General features: G+C 35.8%; 2 protein-coding genes across 2 annotated transcripts; one reads left to right on the top strand and one right to left on the bottom strand.

The window, feature by feature from the left end:
• The first annotated feature begins 13,421 nt into the window (after positions 1-13,421).
• LOC129320327 (18.2 kDa class I heat shock protein) lies at positions 13,422-14,203 on the top strand. The gene has a single exon (XM_054965729.1). The coding sequence runs from the start codon at positions 13,533-13,535 to the stop codon at positions 13,989-13,991; it is 459 nt and encodes a 152-aa protein (XP_054821704.1). The 5' UTR covers positions 13,422-13,532; the 3' UTR covers positions 13,992-14,203.
• A 481-nt stretch (positions 14,204-14,684) lies between these two features.
• LOC129320323 (uncharacterized) lies at positions 14,685-17,988 on the bottom strand. The gene is made up of 3 exons (XM_054965719.1): positions 17,650-17,988; positions 17,380-17,556; positions 14,685-15,598 (listed from the first exon to the last, which is right to left on the bottom strand). Exons 1-3 carry the CDS (start codon positions 17,932-17,934, stop codon positions 14,921-14,923), a joined length of 1,140 nt encoding a protein of 379 aa, XP_054821694.1. The 5' UTR covers positions 17,935-17,988; the 3' UTR covers positions 14,685-14,920.
• Positions 17,989-20,934: the final 2,946 nt, after the last annotated feature.

The following is a 20,934-nucleotide window of genomic DNA, read 5'->3' as shown; positions in this document are numbered from 1 at the left end:
GATTGTTCTCAAACACTCTCATAGGCTCGATGTTCATATGGTATACTTCACTGCCTCGCAACTCAATCATTAGCTGGATGGAGATGGAGTAGAAGTTCCATGTACAATTCTACAAGGCAGAGTCGGAGGTCAGCATAACCAAACTCTGCAAGCTCACCCAACAGGTTAGGAAACAGCGGATCAATACTTGGTGAGGTTCAAATAACTAAAGAGTAAGTGCCATGTGCTATTTCCAGAAACTAAATTCGTCAAATTGGCTCAAGCAGGACTGGATATAGAGCTCTGAAAGAAATTTCATGGGATGAAATTTTGAGATTTCTGTGAGCTCACAACCAAAGTATAGGGATACGAGGAGTTGTGGAAAGAAGAAGACTATCATCGGCAGACTATGGCAAGAACTTACTTCGGTGACCTTAACGTGACAGTGGCTGAATTAAAAAATGGAGGCAACTACACGTGCCTGGCCTTAATAAGGAAGGCCAAGGAGACTCTTAAAAGGCTAAACGCAATACAGTACACTTTGATACTACTAAAATTGAGGAGATCTTTGATTTTCTACTTAAGGAGAACTTCATCTCGCTGCCTGCTGATCACAAGATCCTTTTAAAAGAAGAGCAGAGAGGGAAGGAGTATTGTAAGTACCATCACTTATCAAGTCACAATACTAAATCCTGTTGGGGCTTTAGGAATATCATCCATTTGCTACAGTAAACATGGTAGAGATAAACTCCAACAGACAACAAACCAGGAGAAATGATAGTAGGTAGAGAAATGGGAGGCCCTAAAATGTCTGGAATAGGGAGAATGTTGCTCAAGAGAGCTCAAGAACAATGTGGGACCACTTAAAGGAACCTACAAACCGGTCTAATTGGAACAAGTCTTTAAAGTGGGACATTAGCTTGGAAAGTAAGAAGCCCAGATAGCTCTAAGGTAGTTTGGGACTGCCTGGGAGAAACCATGGGTAGCTCAAAAATTGACAACTAGCAGACTATAAAAAAGGATAGCAAATGGCCCTCAGGATAGGACATTAGCTAGGGGTATTACTGATGACAAAACCGGACAAGTCTAAAGTGCTTTAGGACCATTTGGGCGAGCCATCTAGCAAATTCGACTATTTCATCAAGTACTCAACACCGCCAGGAGTAGGTGAACCTTTCACAAAGACACTGATGGGCTAGGACATAGACCCTAATAATCTTCCATTAACACGATTAATGCTATCAAAGAGCATAACAGAGCTTCCTTCAAAATGAAAAGTTGCTAAGAGCTCAGGTAGGTTTGTTACACCTCCTGGTAACGTGCCGCCTTTAAAATAGAGATTCGTGAGGTATAAAAAGTTTCCCACTACTTTAACCAGAACTCAAAAATAATGTCTTCAATGAAAATGGACTACACAAAGATACCTTGAGTAGCAAAATATTGAGACACAGGAAGGCCCTGATATACAAGAAGCTAACAAATTCAGAAAGAAGTCCATTAAGGATCAGGACGAGGAAAGTGAAAACGAAAATCAATATAGTGGGGCTATTCACTTTAAGGAGATACCTCTTAATCTTTGTTGTGTGGTTTCATTGACGCTCCTTTCCCAGTTTTGGTTTACCATCAGTAAGACCAGGACAATATGAGCAAAACTCCTTAAGGCCGATATACACATGCTGTATCGATATTGCCCTATGGAACCTAAGGAGGAGGAAGAGTATAAATCAGTAAAGACACAAATATAGAAAGAGAAGGCTGCAAAGCTTGTCTGCTAGATCACCTTATAAGTTATAGAAGGAAAGTCAAAATAGGTTGTCCTAAAAAAAACTAAGTGTTAAGATGACCCAGTACCTGAAGCCTTTATACATTAAGGCACATTTTGACAGGAAGCCAATGATTAGGGTTTTAGTAGACAATGGCTTAGTGGTGAACATACTGCTAGCTCATGTGATGCTTAAGATAGGGCAAGAGGAGTGAGGCCTGATGCCAACCGAGGTGTCCGTAGTAGGATTCACCAGGATTATCTCTAAGGTCCTTGACGTATTACCATTACAAGTTAATATTAGAACTAAATCCTCTCTGATGGCCTTTTTGTGATCAGCACAATAGCACAATATCAAGCCCTTCTAGGTCGGGATTGGATCTATACTAATGAGTACGTACCTTTCTCACCACACCAAATGCTTCTCATGTGGAAAAGGGAAGAGGTAGAAGTGGTCTGGGTTGAAGACAAACCATTCATGACAGTTATTGACTTTGTGGATGCAAGGTACTATAACGCTGATATGGGCTCGTTCACATTTCAAAGGGCACATTTCAAAGTGCTATAGTGCCTCTAACATCACAGAGGCACGAACCTGTCATAGAACTGATGGATGATTGAGTTAGACAAAAGAAAGGCTGTAGCAACCACGACCATCCAAAAATTATGGTTGCATAACATACAAGAAAGATTAGAAGACTATGGACCTAAAACTTGCAAGATCGAGGTCGTGTATGCAGACAAAACCTAAAGAGTAATGCAACTGTACGAGTTGGACCTTGTACCTCTAAAATTTGAAGACATAGCCTCATAGGTTTAAGATCTACTGGAAGAGGTAAAACTCAAATCCCTAAAGGAGCTGAGGATCACCTTCATAAGCTCACTATTAAATGAAGAACAAAAGAATGCTATCAAGCAGGTGCTACAAGAATTCAAGGATTGCTTCACTTAGATATGATGAAATGTCAGGGTTGGTGAGACAGCTGGTTGAACACAAGCTTCCTATAAAGCTGAATTATAGACCACATCAATAGCCCGCCAGGAGAATGTCAATTGAAGTAGAGTTTTGAGTAAAGGAGGAGATCAAATGCCTCTTATAGGCTGAATTTATACGGCCTTACAGGTGCACTCAGTGGCTCTCAAATATAGTCCTAATAATTAAGAAAAATGAAAAGCTATGAGTTTGCATAGATTTCTGAAACGTGAACTTGGCCACACTTAAAGACGTGTATGCAATGCCTATTACAGACAGGTTGATAGATGTCAGGGCCAGGAATGCATTATTATCATTCATAGACTATTTCTCAGAATATAATCAAATATTTATTGTGAAAGAAGACATTCACAAAACTGCTTTTAGGTGTTTGGGCTCCATTGGGACATTCGAATGTGTAGTTATGCCATTCAGTTTGAAAAATGCCATCTTTCATGATATGATAGGAAAACACCTGGAGGCATACATAGATGATATAATGATCAAATCAAAGAAACATATGATTATATCACGCATTTGAGGATGAGTTTCCTTTAAATGATAGAAGTAGGCCTTAAGCTAAATCCATATAAGTGTGCTTTTGGTATAACTGTTGGTAATTTCCTTAGATACCTCATCCATAGTAAGGGAATTGAAGTAGATCGGAATAAAGCATGGGCTATTCTAGAAGCAAAGGCGCCAAGCAATAAGAAAGAGTTTTAAAGGTTTTTAGGCCAAGTCAATTATCTTAGGCATTTTATTTCAAACTTGGCAGGGAAGACCAAAGAGTTTTTTAAGCTCTTAAAACTTAAAGATGCCGAAGGATTCACTTGGACTGGACACCATCAGGCAACCTTTGATAAAATCAAAGAACACTTAACGAGGCCTCTGATTTTAACAGTCTTGAGGGAGAACACCCCACTTTTATTGTATTTAGCTTCCACGACCACATTCATCGGATGTATGTTAGCCCAGAATGTTAATAGCAAGCGGTCTATTATTTAAATAGGTGTTTGACTCCTGTAAAGCATTATAAAACACAGTTATATATGTGGTTTCGCATTGTAATTTAATTAAATACATGCTTAATTGGCCAATCATGTCGAGCCATATAAGAAGATAGAGTTTGGCCTTGATAGAATCCTCATTAATATTCTTACCCCAAAAGTCAATAAAGAGCCAAACATTAGCAGATTTCCTGACTGATCACCCTTCAGTCGGGCTCCCTGAAGATGAAAGAGAACTACCTGTGTTCTTAGTAGATCTAAAGCCTTAGGTGCTTAAGTTTGATGGGTCTAGCATTGATCAAGCATCTGGGGTTGAGATAGTAATAACTTCTCCTACTAGGGTAAAAACTATTTTATCTCTTCAATTGAATTTTAAATGTACTAACAATTAGGTTGAGTACAAGGAAATACTCACAGGGCTCGAAATCCTTCAAGAAATAAAGGCCCATGATGTAGTCATAGAAGGGGATTCTAAATTAATCATCAAACAATTAACTGGTGAATATAAATGTACGAGCTTAGCTCTAATGATGTATTATGCCGGGGTTTCCTAGATCTTGGAAGAGTTTGACATTGTAACATTAACTCACGCTCTCCAAGCTTAAAATTGGGAGGCTAATGAACTGACTCAAATAGCATCAAGGTTAAGGCTATCACCCAAACTCACTGGGAAGATAATTGTAGTGAAAAAAAGAACATCATTTAATCTCTAAGTATGGTTTGATAGTAAAATGAGGTATGGTCTCGCAAGAGTTAGCTCGGGATTAGCGAGATGATTTTAAAAGCTATCTACAAAATTCCACCCAACGATATCCTTACAAAACAAGAATACACACCCAACACTTCATTCTAATTGGAGACTAATTATACAAAAAAGGCCTCAATGTGTTATTACTTAAGTGTTTTGCCTTCATTAAATATATGGAAGTCTTAAGGTAGGTGTATGAAGGAGCATATGGGGCCTATCAGTCAAGGCCAAAGATGCAATGGCTAGTACGAAGGCATAGATACTATTGGCCATCAATGGCAAAGGACTACATCAAATATACTAAAAGATGTAAGAAGTACCAGGCTCACAGGCCAATACAACAAGTACCAGCATCAGACATACATCCAATTATTAAACCATGACCCTTCCGAGGGTAGGCTATGGATATAATATGAAAGATTTATCCGGCCTCATCCAAGGGCTACTTATTCATCATAGTAGCCACAGATTATTTCACAAAATGGGTCGAGGCTGTCCCTAAGAAAAAAGTAAAACAGGATGACATAATTAATTTTGTATGTGAGCAAATTGTATTTTGATTTGGGATTCCTCAAACGATTACAACAGACCAAGGGACCATGTTCACTGAAAGTGACTTCAAAGCCTTTGCTGAGGAAAGTGGGATCAAATTGTTAACATCCTCATGATATTACCCTTAGGCAAATGGGCAGGCTAAAGGTTCTTATAAAATAATCCTTGAAATTCTCAAAAAGATAATCGAGGAAAACCCTAAAGAATGGCACGCGCAACTTCATAAGACATTGTGGGTGTACTGAACATCAAAGAGAGAGGCCATGGGCATAAGCCCGTATGTATTGACATACAAACACGAGGTAGTATTACTTATAGAAAGAGCAATCCTTTCTTTAAGCGATACAAATAGTTTAGAAGGATCTTTTGAGGATTATAATGAAGCTATAATAAACAAGTTAATTCAGTTAGATGAAATATATTTACAAGTATTGGATCATATGATTGCCTAAGAGAAAGAGTTTTCAAGAATATATAACAAAAGAATAAAAAAGAAATAGTTTTGGATGGGCGAGCTCATATGGAAACTTGTGTTGCTACCTGATTCTAAGGACCGAATGCTTGTTAAGTTTTCACCTAATTGGGAAGGACTGTTTAAAGTTAGTGAAATACTTAAAGGAAATGCGTATTGGTTATCAAGCCTTAATGGGACTCCACACAGACGAGATATAAACAAAAAATACTTAAAAAGATACTGGCCGTCACAATAATAAGGGCCAAAGTGTGAATAAGTAAAAGACCTGAGGCCTAGAATGGCCTTAGGATGAATCAAAGCATACAACAAGAGAAAAAGAATTTTTATCCTTTTATTTATAAGAATTATGTTACAAGGGACAAATAATAGAAATCAAATAATAAAAGAATAAAATATACATATGTTCATTATTTACAGTAGGCCTAAAGGACTCCCCAAGTAGCTAAAGCTGCATCCAGCTTAGTAGATAGGGACTGATGTTGACTAAGGGTCGTCTCAAATTCAAGCATTGAATGAAGATTTTCATCCAAGATGCCCCTTGCATCGTCCAAGGCTTTATTTGCAACCTCCAGCTCAGACTCCATGGTACCCTCTTCAGCCCATGCTAGCTCTTCTTCGGTAGTTGCTAGCTGATGCCTTAAGTCAGCCACCTTAGCCCGTAGTGCATGGAGATGATTCACTCAAGGCATGATCTCCTAGACCTGATCATTGGTAGTAGTCATTTGGGCCTTGACAGTGAGGTATTCATCCCTTACAAACTAGTTATTTGTTAAGTAGTCTAAAAGGAATAAGACCTCTGTGCGGTAGTAGTTGATGATGCCGTAATATGCTAGGACTTGGGCACGGAGGAATGCTAGCTTAAGCATAGAGACCGCTTTCTCCATAGCCTTAAAGGCCCGAATCATCTCCTCATAGTTTTGCTCAAGAATCAAGAGCGAATCTTGACTGAGTTAAAATTGAATGACCCTTCAAACGTCAAACACCATGTCCATTTCAGGGACATGGATGTGGGCTAGGAGGGTGTCTATAGGGCCTAACTCCATTAAAACAAGCTAAGAAAAGAAAAAGCAAGTTAGTGACAAGAATAAAAGGAAAATGGATAGGAGAAAGGAGCATAGTAGGTTGATACCTGACTCGGGTTTATAAGTGCTTTGTCTCTACCTATGGACTGGGGGTACGGGTGAATTGTGTAATAAATCACAAGGCCTTCTCTACATTGCCTAAAGGTGTATTAGGCTCAGTCTAGCCCCACACTGAGGCACCTTGAGTAGAGGCTAAAGCGACTATCACGTTCTTTAGAGTTAGAGCGCCAGTTGTTACAGGACCGACGATAGTTGCTGCTTGAGACCCCTCCAAAGGCCTTTCAGATCCCCTAGCCTTGATGGCGCTTGCTAAGCTGATGGGGGGAACCAAGTTGATAGGGGGAACAACCTCTAGGGCCTCGATATAGGCAATCTCCTGAACTTTATTTGCCTCAAGCCTTAACTCACCATCTGAGGGTGCAGTGGAAACGCCTTCCTAGTCAATAGTAGCCCCAAGACCTTCTAGGTCACCAACACCATCCGAGGCTGTAGAAGACGTATCTCCTCAAACGTCACTAGCAAGCTCAGGGTCTTCTATATTTTTCATCACCTCTTGAGCCACATCACAAGCAACCTCTAAAGGATCCTTAAGAACTGCCTTAGGGATTGCAGCAGAGGCTATCCCTTGGGAATCCAGAGTTGCCACAGGAGTAGTAAATGTGACTACTTGAGGATCTGGTATGGGCTTAAGTACAGTAGTAAAAGTAACCACCTAAAGATCTAGGATTTAAGCTTCTACCCCTCCATGGTGAAAGGGACTTATCCTACCATTGTCAGAGTCTACTGATAGGATTATGGTCCATTGACGCTTATGCATGCGCTTTCCCTTCTAGGGAGTGGGTCCAGCTGGAGGAGGAAGGGAGGAAGGTTGATTAGCGGAGGAGGTGTTATCTTCTTTCTCCTTTTGGAATCAGACAAAGGAGATGAAACTCGCTTCCTTTTATTAGGTTCATCTCCTTTGTCTAAGCAGCTTGAGGAGTGGCTTTTTCTAGCCTCGGGCTTCCTTGGAATCAAGACATGAGAGGATGCGTCATCCCTCTCAATCCATTGAATGATGGTCCTTGACGAAGGAGCTATCTGGGCCTTCAAAGCAGTAAGGGCATTGATGTTTCCCCTTAAGAAGTTCATCAGCATGTGCGATTGTGTTCAATCACGACCTATAAAAGAGTAAAAATAGGTCAGACTATGTCAAAAAGTGAAAAAAGAAGACAATACTTACTAGTATAGCTGTTTATTATGCCCCTAAAATACTGGAGCCATGATTTGTTAAAGTGAAGGCAGGCATCCTTATCTATAAGTTTTACCTTGCACTGCTTTTGGGCAATGTGCGGAATGGCTATTTAGTCAACGGCTACCCAATCTAACAGCCCCACACTAATTCGAGGGGACAACCCCTGAAGGATATATTAGCTCAACCCAAACAAGCCCACCACTAGTTGGGGGTGATATGACTCTAAATAGACCTTCAGAGATTTAGAGAAAGAGTTGGTGTATGGCAGCGACATCTTTTTAAGAGTGGTGGCTGAGAGGAAGATCTCGTCCCTTAGTAGCAAGGTAGGCTTGTTCTTTTGGTCTACTAAATATCTGTACTAGGTGGGAAGGTGACAGTCTAAAATGTTAAAGGGCTTTAGGGTCCTTCATAAGAACTAGCTCTACTGACTAAAGAACTCAAAAAAGTCTTTCGACTTGGTTAGAGAATGACCACTCAATAATCAAGTGAAGGGGTGGTTGGCGTAAGAATCCTTGGGGAAAGGTTCTCGACAGGGCAGATGGAAGTATGCTGTCATCCACAGCTTCAAGAACTAGACGGGCAATAGAAGTTACTGAAGAGTTTCTTCATCAGGAATTCCCTCATGTCGTCATATAGATGGCATAGAAATATGGTCTTCAGGGCTATTTGGTTGCCACAGAGAAGGGATTGGCAATCTGCAAGTGAAGTCTCACGGGCTTTCCTCCCTCCAAGGCTAGGATCTATTGGCTTAGCAGGATCTAGATAAAAACCAGGTGCTCTGTAAGGGTGATGAGCTCGTCGGCAGATTTCTCAGAGAACAACTCTATAATCTTTGTATAGGAGATAGCATGCTTAATCTTGTTCTCCAAGTTAATAGAGAGGGTGACATAGGAGTCATGCTTCTCGAGGATGGTGTAGAAGTTCTCTTCCCTAGTAATCGATAGCCCCAGGTATATAAAGACGTCCTATAATGTGATTGACATAGGACTCAGCTCAAAAATAAAAGCGTTGTAGCCTGGTGCCCAGAAGTTGAGAAAGGCCATTAGTAGGTTGATCGAAATGTCGACATCAACCAAGGAAAGTTGGATAAGGTCATAGAGACCCATCTCCTTCCATTGTTATGCATGGGCCTGCTTCAAATGTTTCACCTAGTTGGCCTAAGCGTGAGGAGACTAGGGCTTGTTCTGAAGCTTCTAGCAAGATGACTCAAAAAAGGGTGAAGTTGTTTGGGCTAGAATTAGGTTGTGGATTGAGGTTAACGGCCATGGATTCAGCTGAGCAGGAGCCATCAGTTCGAAAAGGTCAGGAGAAATAGTTAGGTATCCGACATCACTTTTATTGGAGATTTGGAAGCTTCAAGGAGAAGTATTAGAAAGACAATGAATAATCAGTATTTTTATCCCTAATAAAACAGAAGGGCCAAATAAAAAGTGAAGAGTTTACCAGAAGGCGATGGAATTATGGAATGGGGAATGCTCCTGTAATGAAAATAAAAAAATTCAAAATAAGAACCTAATCTTGGGGAGATACGTGTTTTAGCAATTAGATACATACCATCATCAGTCCTCCTAGTGAAGCGACAAGATTCCAGACGGTGGCTAGGGAATCAGGTAGACTTTCGATGGAAGTGATAGACGGAGTAGCAGCAGAGGCAGTGGCAATAGTAGAGGAAGCCATTTATGAGCAAGGGAGAGATTGGAGCAAGGGATGCAAAAGCTTAAACATCAAGAAATGGCAGGAAGGGCGAAAGAAGTGATCAGAAAAAGAAATAAGTTTATGTTAACAAATGGGGCTTAGAGACAAAGTGACGTTTCAATTTTTTCAAACATGCCATGTGGTTTATGTTATCAACCACTGGCACGCAGAGGACGTTGTTTTGGCTAAAATATGAAATGTTGCTCAATAGGTCACAAAGTTATTTGAGCTGAGTAACTGAAGAGTTAGGCTCAATTTGAAAAAAGGGGTTGGCCTTGAGCTCAATAGAAGGCCATGATAAGATAAATATGTTGAAATCTCACCAGTTACAGACATTGGACCGTTGGCACATAAAAACACGATCCCAAGTAATTTTGAAATCCACAAACATTATGCCCAAGTATCTTGGAGAGACGGGCTGATTGCTAAAAATGGAGAATACTAAGTAAAGACCGTGCCATGAGTCTCATGGGATCCCTAATTTTTCGGCAAAATGTTCTAGGTCTTAAGGGAAAGGCTACCACCACTCTGACACTATAAATAGAATATGAAGACACAGAAGAAAGATAGTTAACACTCAATAAAGACTCGCACTCTGCACTCTTAGCCTTTCAACTTTAATAGTTATTTTTTACCTTCAATTTAGACTTGTAATCATTCACATTCAATACAAATCAAAAATACTTGTTTCACCAAGTCTTGCGTATCTTTTACATTCGAGTGAACTGTGATAAGGAAGCTCGAGACTTTTTTATTATTAATTGAGACTCAACATCTCTTACACACCTAGTTTTTGTTGTTCACACACAAATAATATTATTTTAACAATTTTTATTCAAACTATTTTTAGTTGATGACAACTAATTAAAATTTTTGAAAAGCAAAAAAATTTTCTCCCCACATAAAACAATTTCTAGAAGCTACTCTAATTATAGACCAAATTAGATGATTTAACGTTGAGGATGAGGAAGCGGTGGGGAAAAGGGTGAAAGAGAAAGGGAGAGACCCCACCCAAGCCGCTTTATATCTGCTTTTTCTGTTGACGTGGACTATTTGTCTCATTGTGTGTTTCTTTCTTCTTTTTTCTTCTTTTCAAATTTTAAAGGGAAAAATACTTCTCGATGAGCAAGCAAGCATCCCATCTATTTTCTGAACGTGAAATCAAAAATTTTTTGATTTTTTCATTTTGTTGAAATATTTTCTGGGCGAGATGTCTTCTTAAAATAAAAAAATAGAAATTAATTATTTTTGTATGAAATTTACATTAATTAAAAAGTAATTATTATCAAAATTTAAATAGATATATATTGATAAACAAGCCTAAATGAATTATTATTAATTTAAAATGAGTTATTAAAATTTAAATGGATATCTATTGATTTAGGTTAGTCTTTTATTAATAAATATTCATTTAAATTTTGACAGTAATTGATCATTAATTTATATAAATTTCATACAAAGGTTTTTAATTGCTATTTTTCCTTAAAAAATTATGTTATTTTAAAAATTTATATATTTATAAATTAATAAATTTTTATAAATGGATATGTAAAGAATTATAATTATCAATATTATACGTCTTTAAATTTTAAAGACATTTTTTGAAGCTTATAAAATTAAAAGGTATCACTTGATAAAAAAATATTTTAAAAAAAATCCATATATTAAAAGGGTTTTTCTTTCCATCATGAAAAGTTTTGATTAATATTAATTATTAAACTATGTTAGTTTTTAAGAATGTTCACGAATTAACATAAGATTGTTCAAGAATCGAGCTATGAATTAACATATGATATAACTTTTAAATAAAGTTTTAAATAAAGTTTTACTATTTAAAAGATATCATTTCAAGGCATCGCTCTAATATTTATAAATATCTCTCATCATCACTCATTTCACATATTCATCCATGAAAACTATGAAAAAAAAGTCCAACACTTACTATTGATTTAGTCTTTTAAATTAAATTGATAAACTATATTTAAATATTGTTAGATTCAATTGAATGTAATTCCTAAAATTATGTTTTGTATTCACACATCTTCAAATTTTATTGAAGCTTCAAGTTTAAGGGCCCACAAACCTTTTTAGTAAGGAATGTGAGGAGAAGTGGAATAATTTATCTCTTGACAGCAGTGTAGTACTGTAATATCATTGAAATTTTGATATGCCTTTTAATCACGGGAATCCATCCTTTTGTTAAAGTGTCTTCATTTTTATATTCAACCAAGTTGCAATGACTTGAAAAAAATAATAATAAAATAAAATTGTGAATAACAAATTTTGTATTTATAAAATATTAATTATTTAATGATGAGGTGCACCAAATGTGAATTTTTTTTTTTGGGGCCAAGTGAAAACTTCATTCCAATGCCAAGAAAACAAAGGAAGTAATAGTATATTTACCCACCTAGTGGAGCATACATCTTGAAGCTATATAAAGTCCATAATGTTTAATTAATCCCTTAATATTTAAGGTTCTTTTGCTTACTAAGAAGGAATAAAACCTAATGGATTGAAAAAATAAAAATAAAAATAAAATAATCAAAGAGGATAGGTGACTACATTTATAAAAAAAAGGAATAATCTAGTTCATAAAATTTAAAATTATGATTCATAAAATTTTTGGATGGTATGATGATTCCTACATTTATAGCATATATTAATGAGTTTTATCATACTTATCATAGGAGAAAAGAAATTTAGTTCTTTTTTTTATTTTTTCAATTCATTTTATTCCATTCCTTTTTAATAACTAGACAGTATTTTAATTAACTATTAACTAATTAAACTCCAATGTTTATTGCATATTCTATGTGATTATGTGAGGTTAATAAGTGTATCTCTACCTTATTAAAAAAACCATCTATTGTGTTAACTTGCAAACTTCAAGTTTTTACATGATTTAACTTAAGTTTTACACTTAACCTATCTCTTTTAAGTATAAATTAAGTGAACTTGACAATATAATCACAACATTACATTTCAAAAACATTGTATTGACTTTACGTTCAAGAGAATCCAAATTCTATATTATAATATTTTCTCGTTTATTCTCAAGTAATCAATTCTTATTGGCATGTGATAATTAGATTGCAAATTGCTCAGCAGCCATCATCAATCAATTACCCAATCTGTCAAAAAAAAAAAAAGTAGCTCGTTTCAGATATTATTATAAATTAAAACCTAACATAATCACATGTAACAAGATTCTGATACTTACAATATTTTTTCTTTGGTAACCTCCGAAAATTTTTCATTGGAGGAAATTATATTTGAGATAATATTGAGTGCTAAATGTAGGTACTGAAAGGAATTTAAAACTTGATCTATCACATTATGAAGAAATTCTTAAGTAGATTGAGTGCATCATATTATTTATGATTTTTTCATAAAAATATGACATTTAGATGGTTTTAAACATAAATTAATTTTAATATTAATGATAATAGAAAAAGAAAAGATAAAAAAATCAAATTTACATTCTGTTATAAGAATAAAATTATTTAAAAAAAGGTCAGAAAAGATTTTATTTAGATTATTTATAGTATTTTAATTAAACAGATCATAAATAATGTGATGTACTCAGTTTATCTAAATATTTCTCTATATTATAAGTGATTAGTCATTTCTGTTAAACTTAACCTCCGTTGGTTACAATAGTTTAATGTGACCTGAGTAAATTCCACCACAAAACATACCAAAACAACTTGGGCGTCGACCCAGCACAACATGATCCAAAAGAATTTGGGCTGGGCCCACTCGATCATCTGGGCAATTCCTTCATAGTCAGTGGCCCATAGACGAAGCTTGAAACCTCGCAAACATTCTGGATTTCTCGACCGATTCAGTTTCTCGACACTTTTCTCGAGAGGACCACATGTCCCATCTCCTCAATTTAAATACCCATCCAACCGTCCACTTCATCGTCAAGGACAGCAAAGCAAAAGAAAGCAACTAAGCTAGTATCAGCAGCTCTCGCTTCTCTCATTCTCTGTTCTTGTTCTCTTTCGAGCTTCGAGACGAACATGTCGTTGATCCCCAGTTTCTTCGGTGGTCGGAGGAGCAGCATCTTCGATCCCTTCTCTCTCGATGTGTGGGACCCCTTCAAGGATTTCCCTGTCCTTTCTTCTTCGCCGGAAAATTCAGCGTTCGTGAGCACTCGCGTGGACTGGAAGGAGACTCCAGAAGCTCACGTGTTCAAGGCCGATCTTCCAGGTCTGAAGAAGGAGGAGGTCAAGGTCGAGATCGAAGATGACAGGGTGCTTCAGATAAGCGGAGAGAGGAATGTAGAGAAAGAAGACAAGAACGACAAGTGGCACCGAGTTGAACGTAGCAGCGGGAAGTTCATGAGGAGATTCCGGTTGCCGGAGAATGCGAAAATGGATAAGGTTAAGGCTTCCATGGAGAATGGGGTACTTACTGTGACTGTTCCTAAGGAAGAGGTTAAGAAGCCTGAGGTTAAGGCTATTGAGATCTCTGGTTAAGTAGATGAAGAGTGAACGGTTATGAACGAGTCTTCCTTTGTCTTATAATGTTGGAGCGTCAGTGTTTGTAATATAGTGTGGTGCTTTCTGGGAATTTAACAACCTTGTGATGGATTAAAAATGGTTTGAAGAGACGGTCGTGTGTTGTATAATATGTTGCTGTTAAGTTTTCTGGGGGCTTGTCATTTTGGAATAAATTGTGAGTTAATTTTGATTGCATTTTATTTTTAATGCTTATCATTTTATTTTGTTTTATTTTATTGTTGTAGTCTTTTAGTTTTGATATGCTTAGAACATTTAATTCCTATAATTTTAGAAATGCTGTGAGCTAGGTGGAATTATATTTGTTGATAAGTAGACGACTCTGATAATGTATTTATTGTCATCTCCCCCATTGCATTTATATTTTATTTTTAATCATACTAGGTCAATTAATTTTCTTGTCATTAACATTTTTACTAAAAAGGATAACAGAGTAATTGTGAAATTATGTCCATGATCCATCTTTATATTCATTTTTAAAACATTACAGACCAATGTTACAGACTAATCTTCAAACTTGTAAAGAAATACATTGTAGTTACATTTTTAAGATGCAGCAAGCTGGGGGGAGGGGGGAGGGGAAGCTTGTTTGGGGCATGAGATTGACCCTGCAGGAAAAAAAAAAAAAAAAAGAATGACGCCTTCCAAACATAATTTAGACATTAAAACTCATTTATTTTCCGCCACATAATTTACAGCCACTAAAGTTAAGATGTACAAGTTAGTTAATTATTTTTTGCTTTGGTTAAATCCTTGACAACACACTAATCATTTGTTACTCATACAACATACAAAGATATAGAAAACTATTTCTCTAATTTAAGCTAGAAATCCACCTATTTACTTGGCTTCTCCCTCCTTACTAAACTAGGATCTTCATGCTTTCTTCAGCAGTCCATCATGCTTGCTTCCATCTCATCCAGACGAGTCTGTATCTCCTTGGCCTCTAGCTCGCATGAGATGATTTCACCTTTTAATTCCTGCAGCTTCATCTTGAGCTGATCAGCCTTCTCTCGAAGCAATTGACTACGCTTTTGAGATGCTTCAAATTCGGCCTTGGCCTTGACATGACTGTTATGTATGCTACCAAGCCTCACTTCCTCCTCCTCATAACACTGAATGTGCTCCTCAGGTCTGACAGAGTTGTCACTGTCAGGTGTGTAAGCAAGTCTGACTTTCTCCTCTTCATGATGCTGAATGTGTTTTTCAGGAGACAGGTCATTGCCGGTCGTGGAAGGTATTCTCTGACGCAACATTGACCGTGCATTCTCCTCAAGAAATTCCCATGACACTGAAATTGTCATGTCTATATCCAGAGAATCATCAATATCAATATTTGGACTAATATCTGTGTCCTGAGGATAGCCAGTATTTGGAGCAATGTCCATATTCTGAGGATCGCTAGTATTTGGAACAATGTCTGGTTCCAGAGGATCATCAATATTTGGAGAAATGTCCATATCCTGAAGATCGCCAATAGTCATGTCTGGATCCAGAAGATCTTCAACATTTGGAATAGCCGACAGTGTATCCTCCCACACGCAATGACTGCACGCTCCATGACCCTGTTTGAAACTTACTCTTCTGTTAAGGCAGAAGCAATAGTCCTAAAGTTGTAGCGGACCAAGAATAAATTCATGAAATTCTAGAGCAATTAATAGAAATCATATTTCTCATATACAGCAAAGGAAAAGGGGAACAATCTTCTACATATGCTATAAATTCTTTATCATATATAGCTACATCTACATCCAGACATCCAATCCTGGCAGCATCTTTATCACTCCTTTTCGATCAATATCAAGAGGATGGTTGGCGAGTATCAACATAATTCCTTTCTGTTGAGGATTAATGTGAATGATAGAGTATAATGGTATCACATAATTCATGCAGTCAACTCCACCTAGTGGGATAAGGCATGTTGTTGCTGCTGTTGTTGTTGAGGATTAATGTGTTTCAGCCATTTATGCTTGTTGGGCGTTACATTATTCCTCTGTTCCATTTCTTTATAGGGTTCAGTAATCAGTATTAGTATTATCCCATCAGTATTTTTATGTCTGATAGTAAGATATTAAGAGACTTTGATATCTTTGCATCTGAGTAGTGGTTTTATTTTCAGTGTTGGTGTCATGAGATTGTACTTCACAACCACTGCTCTGTCCTTTGTAAACACATGGTTCTATTTAACCCCCAGATTGAAATATGAACAGCGTCTAACTGCAGCAAAAGCTCTGCTCGGTAATTTTTTTTTTTTTAAATACAAGGCCACAGAAAAACAGTGAAGAGAGATACAAAAATCAAGTCATATTTTATGTAAAAATTTTTGAAGATCTAAATTGTCTGTAGATACTTGGTGTACTAGCGTATCATTGCATCTATTAACTTTTTTTTTGAATGCATGTTCAAAAGTGATCATTCAGTTTTTCAAGGCAAAATCTTAAACATAAGAACAACGGCATGAACACATCTATGTACTTGTTTCAATCATTGTCTATAGGTCTCACAAGTCAATCTTAAACATAAGAACAAAGGCATTCATATATAGGATACTATCTACTGCACAATAGCCTACCACAAACATTCTACTATCTCTGGTCCTAATTGTAAGACCTCATTACTTAATTCACACCTATTAAGAAAAGAGGTTAAGTTGGTTATTTGTGTTTAATCTGTAAGAAAATTGTGGTACTTTCCCTAAAATACCTCTCCCACTATTGACATTTATGATTGATTTCCAATACGCAAGGTTAGTTTGAGGAAAAAATTAATAAATGATGCAGACAAAAGAGATTGAGCTCTTATAAATAGGAACAAAACAAAGCTAGCTTCCCCAGGGATGGATGGAATACAAGTTTGAGCCAAAGGTTCATTAAATCTTCAGGTTTTAATGTGCACGTGTTGTAAGAAACAATAAGAGATGTGATAATGCTAGAGTTTTCCTGATACATAAATACGCTATAGTTATTTCAACTACCTCTTTTAAGGCATAGAAATATGGCGGTTACAAGCTTGAAATATTTCTTCATATGACTATGCACTAAACATCGAATAAGACACAGAAAACTAGAGCATAGAAACAACGAATGGTGCCTAGATTGCCAACAATTTAAAGCACAAACCTAGGAAAGTTACTCAGAAGAAGCTACAACAACAACACAGTTTTATCACTCCGACATTCCAGTTACTCACAATGTTACAAGTAGCATCAACTCGGGACTACTAATAATAAATAAACCAAGTCCAACAGTGAGTTTAACAGCAGACACTAGCAAAGAAGAGAGAGATAAAAGAATAAAGAAGGAACAAAACACAACATAACCTGTGGGTTCTAAAAAAATTAGCATACCTGTTTAATTGGGCATGCAAAAAAATAGCGCCCCTTATGGGGACCACTTGTAGCTTTGACTCTCCTGCAAACTCCGGCGCCACAAGAACAAGTCGGGTATGTATACTGAGGAGGACGCAAGTAGCTCTCATCAATAGGATCCTCACACCACTGAACAAAATCCTTACATTTTTTCCCCTAAGAACAGAAACCAGTCACCACATTTGACACAGTAAAAATGGGAGAAAAGAAAAGGCTGCAATCAAGAAGCTGAGCGATTGGTGACATTACTCTCTTGATGGGGCAGACGTAGTAGCTCCGGCCACAGTTCCGATCATTCTTGGCCTCTCGGACCTCGCAAAACCCATGGCCGCACCGGCAATAAATATTTGCGATTGTGGAATTAGGAGGAGCGATGGGGGAGCGAGATTGTTTGAAAGGCCAGTGGCGACTCCAGTGACCTGGTTGACGGCATCGGAAGCAGAGATCATCCGGACGGCGAGTTGTTTGGATTGGAGTGTGCGGCGAAGGAACTTGGAAGTGGGAAATGCGTTGGGGAGCAAGAGGAGATTCCATTTCATTCACACAAGACCAGAATCACAGTCTACACAGCACACTCGATCCCATTCATCTCTCAAAAGATGTGGTGAACTATGAAAAAGCCACTTTGGTATCTGCTTTTGCTGTTGACGTGGACTACTAGTGCCGTTGTGTGTTTTTCTTTTTACTTTAAAGAAAAAAATGGCAAAGGCATGCTTTTTTTTTTTTTTTAATCATGATCTTTTAAAATATCATGTATTTATAAATTAAATAGTTATATTTTTATAAATTAAGAAATTGTTATATTGAGTCATGTAAAAAGTTACAGTATCATTTAAATTTTAATTGAGTATAATAAATTATAAAAATAATTAATTAAATAATAAATTTTAATCATAATTAATTATATTATAATGCGCAATCTGTTTAAATACTTTTTTTGTAAAATTTATTTTAATAGAATTGAATATATTTGAATAATTTGTGCAGAATTAATTTTAGCTGTATAAATTATCATAAAAGATATTATTTTTTAAAATTTAATTATTAGTAAATTTATATCTAATATTATTAAAATTGTTACATTTTATTTAAGAAGTAAAATATATTATTTAAATTACATATCTTAATTTAAATTATATTAATATTAACATTTAAATTTACATAAATAAGTAACTCAATATATTTTAATTAAAATAGATTTAATAAAAGAAAAAAATTAATTCTTAAATATCAAACATTAATTTTACAACAACTAATGAAGATGATAATATACAAATTGATTTCTAATAACATCATGAATATTAGTCATAACTGATAAAGAAGATGTTATAGATGATAGTAAGGACGAATATTCATCAATGTCATGGTCTTCCTAATCTTCCCTTTCATGATGCATAAAATTAGGATCAGAATTAGAGTGTCCTCTAATGAAATTATGCATCGCCATTGATGCAATAACGATATGAACTTGTATATCATAGTTGTAACTAGGCATGTTGTATAAAATTGCAAACTTGTTCTTCCAAACTTTAAATGTTCTTTTTATTGTGCACTGTAAACTTAAATAAAAATAAATAAAGATCTCATTATTATTTGCAAATTTAGTTAATCTTCTAAAAGCAGGAAGATGGTAGTGTTCCTGTTTATACGGATCAAGATATTCATTTGGTGTTGGATACCCGACATCCACCAAATAATATTTACCTTATAAAAAAGAGATTATTATCAATGTTTGTAAATTGAAAAGTCTAATGTAAATAAATTGAATAAACAAATATACCTAAAGCTAGATATGCAAAGTTCATTGATCAATTGTCAGAGTATGTTAAAAAATGCAAGCATCATATGCAGTACCCTCCCATCCAGCCAAGACAAAAGTAAAGCACATGTCCCAATCACACACAGTATTACATTTTGCGTAGAGATTTCTTTTCTTTCTATATATTTTAATTTTTTACTAGTAAGGACTATACATGGAATATGTGTGCCATCAATTGCTCCAATTGCATTTTAAAAAAATGGCCAATATCACCCATCATTTTATATTTTGTTTGATATGTATTAAAGGACCTGCCTTGTTTTTTGATATATTCCATTATAAGTTTCAAGCCAGCCATTAAAGCTTCATGAAAATATCTATGGATAGTCTCTCCTAAATGTTAAAATCTTTCTTGTGCCATCTTGTTTTTCAACCTATGTCCAATTGTATTTAAAAATATTGCAACCATTTCCTGTACTCTCATTCACCTAGCATCCTTCAATCTATGTTGTGTCAATTCACTACATAATTGATGAAACACATGTGGTTTCATTCTAAATATTTCATAACAACGAATTGAGTGTCCTTTTAATATTTCATTCACCCACATATGACCTGTATATTCACTATTTCTTTGTGGCTTTTTACATAAATGTTTTGCTGCATACAACCTACTGAAAGCACTAACTTTTTGGGCTCTCTTTAGCCTTTTTTTATATGACTCTTCCATACTTCTTGCTACCTATAGCCAAACACATAAATAACATGTTCATTTAATTTCAATTATAGATATATCTAAATAATTTAACTATGCAAATATCACTAACTTTTCTACAACATTATAATACTTCAATAGCATATATAAAAAGCACATAAGTAGTTCAAAGAGCTACATAAGTCAAATTCAATAATATAATACAAACATGTCAAACTGCTATTTAAGTAAGATAATATGTTCATAACAAATTTTAAAACCCTCATAATCAACCATTTTTACAACACTCATATCTCAACCACTCTAGAACACTCTCTTTATCATCTTTCATGGTCAGAAACATCACCCTAGCCTCTCGGGATATGGCGAGTGACATGCATCATGAAATCTAATGTTTGTCAGCTGCAACTTCTTCCCATTGTTTGACTATAGAGATGACTTGAGGAATTGATGTTTCCTTGGCCTGTTGAGATTCTTCTTTTGTTGTTTGAGCTATCACACTCATTGCATTTGCTATTAGACTTATAGTAGGTAACTTGTTCTTTTTTCTACTGTTACTACTTTCGTCCTTCTTTCTCTTACCACTGCCTCCACTTAAGGTTCATTGAGAAGCATTCAGAAATACTCTATTGAATTTATCGCTTACTCCAGTAGTAGTTCCTAAAATCTCATCACTGTCTCTTGAACCTTCTTCTAAATTAATACCTTTATTTGCCATATTTGGGCAATATACATATTCATCCTCACCTTCATTCCTATTATAAATGTTAAGCAAAACTCTACTTGAAGGTGCCTATGCTTTAAGTCTATTGGCAGCGATACTTTAGAACAGTTCGGTTAATTCATTAGTAAATGGTAATCCTTTATTTTTGAATTTTTTGTATAATAGATTTTCCTGTACATAAATTACCAATAATATTACAGAATACACAAATAAATAGAATAAATATATAGTCTCACATAATAACATTATACCAATATTTTTTTCTCCCACCAATCATTTGGAGCATTCACCCTATTATTTGCGTAATCCCATCCCAATTTTGTCTCACTTGAAACC

Source organism: Prosopis cineraria, unplaced genomic scaffold, assembly GCF_029017545.1.
Source record: "Prosopis cineraria cultivar Desert tree isolate PC_DT_omini unplaced genomic scaffold, ASM2901754v1 PC1, whole genome shotgun sequence".
Classification (NCBI taxonomy): Eukaryota; Viridiplantae; Streptophyta; class Magnoliopsida; order Fabales; family Fabaceae; genus Prosopis; species Prosopis cineraria.
This window is presented reverse-complemented; position numbering and strand designations above follow the sequence as displayed.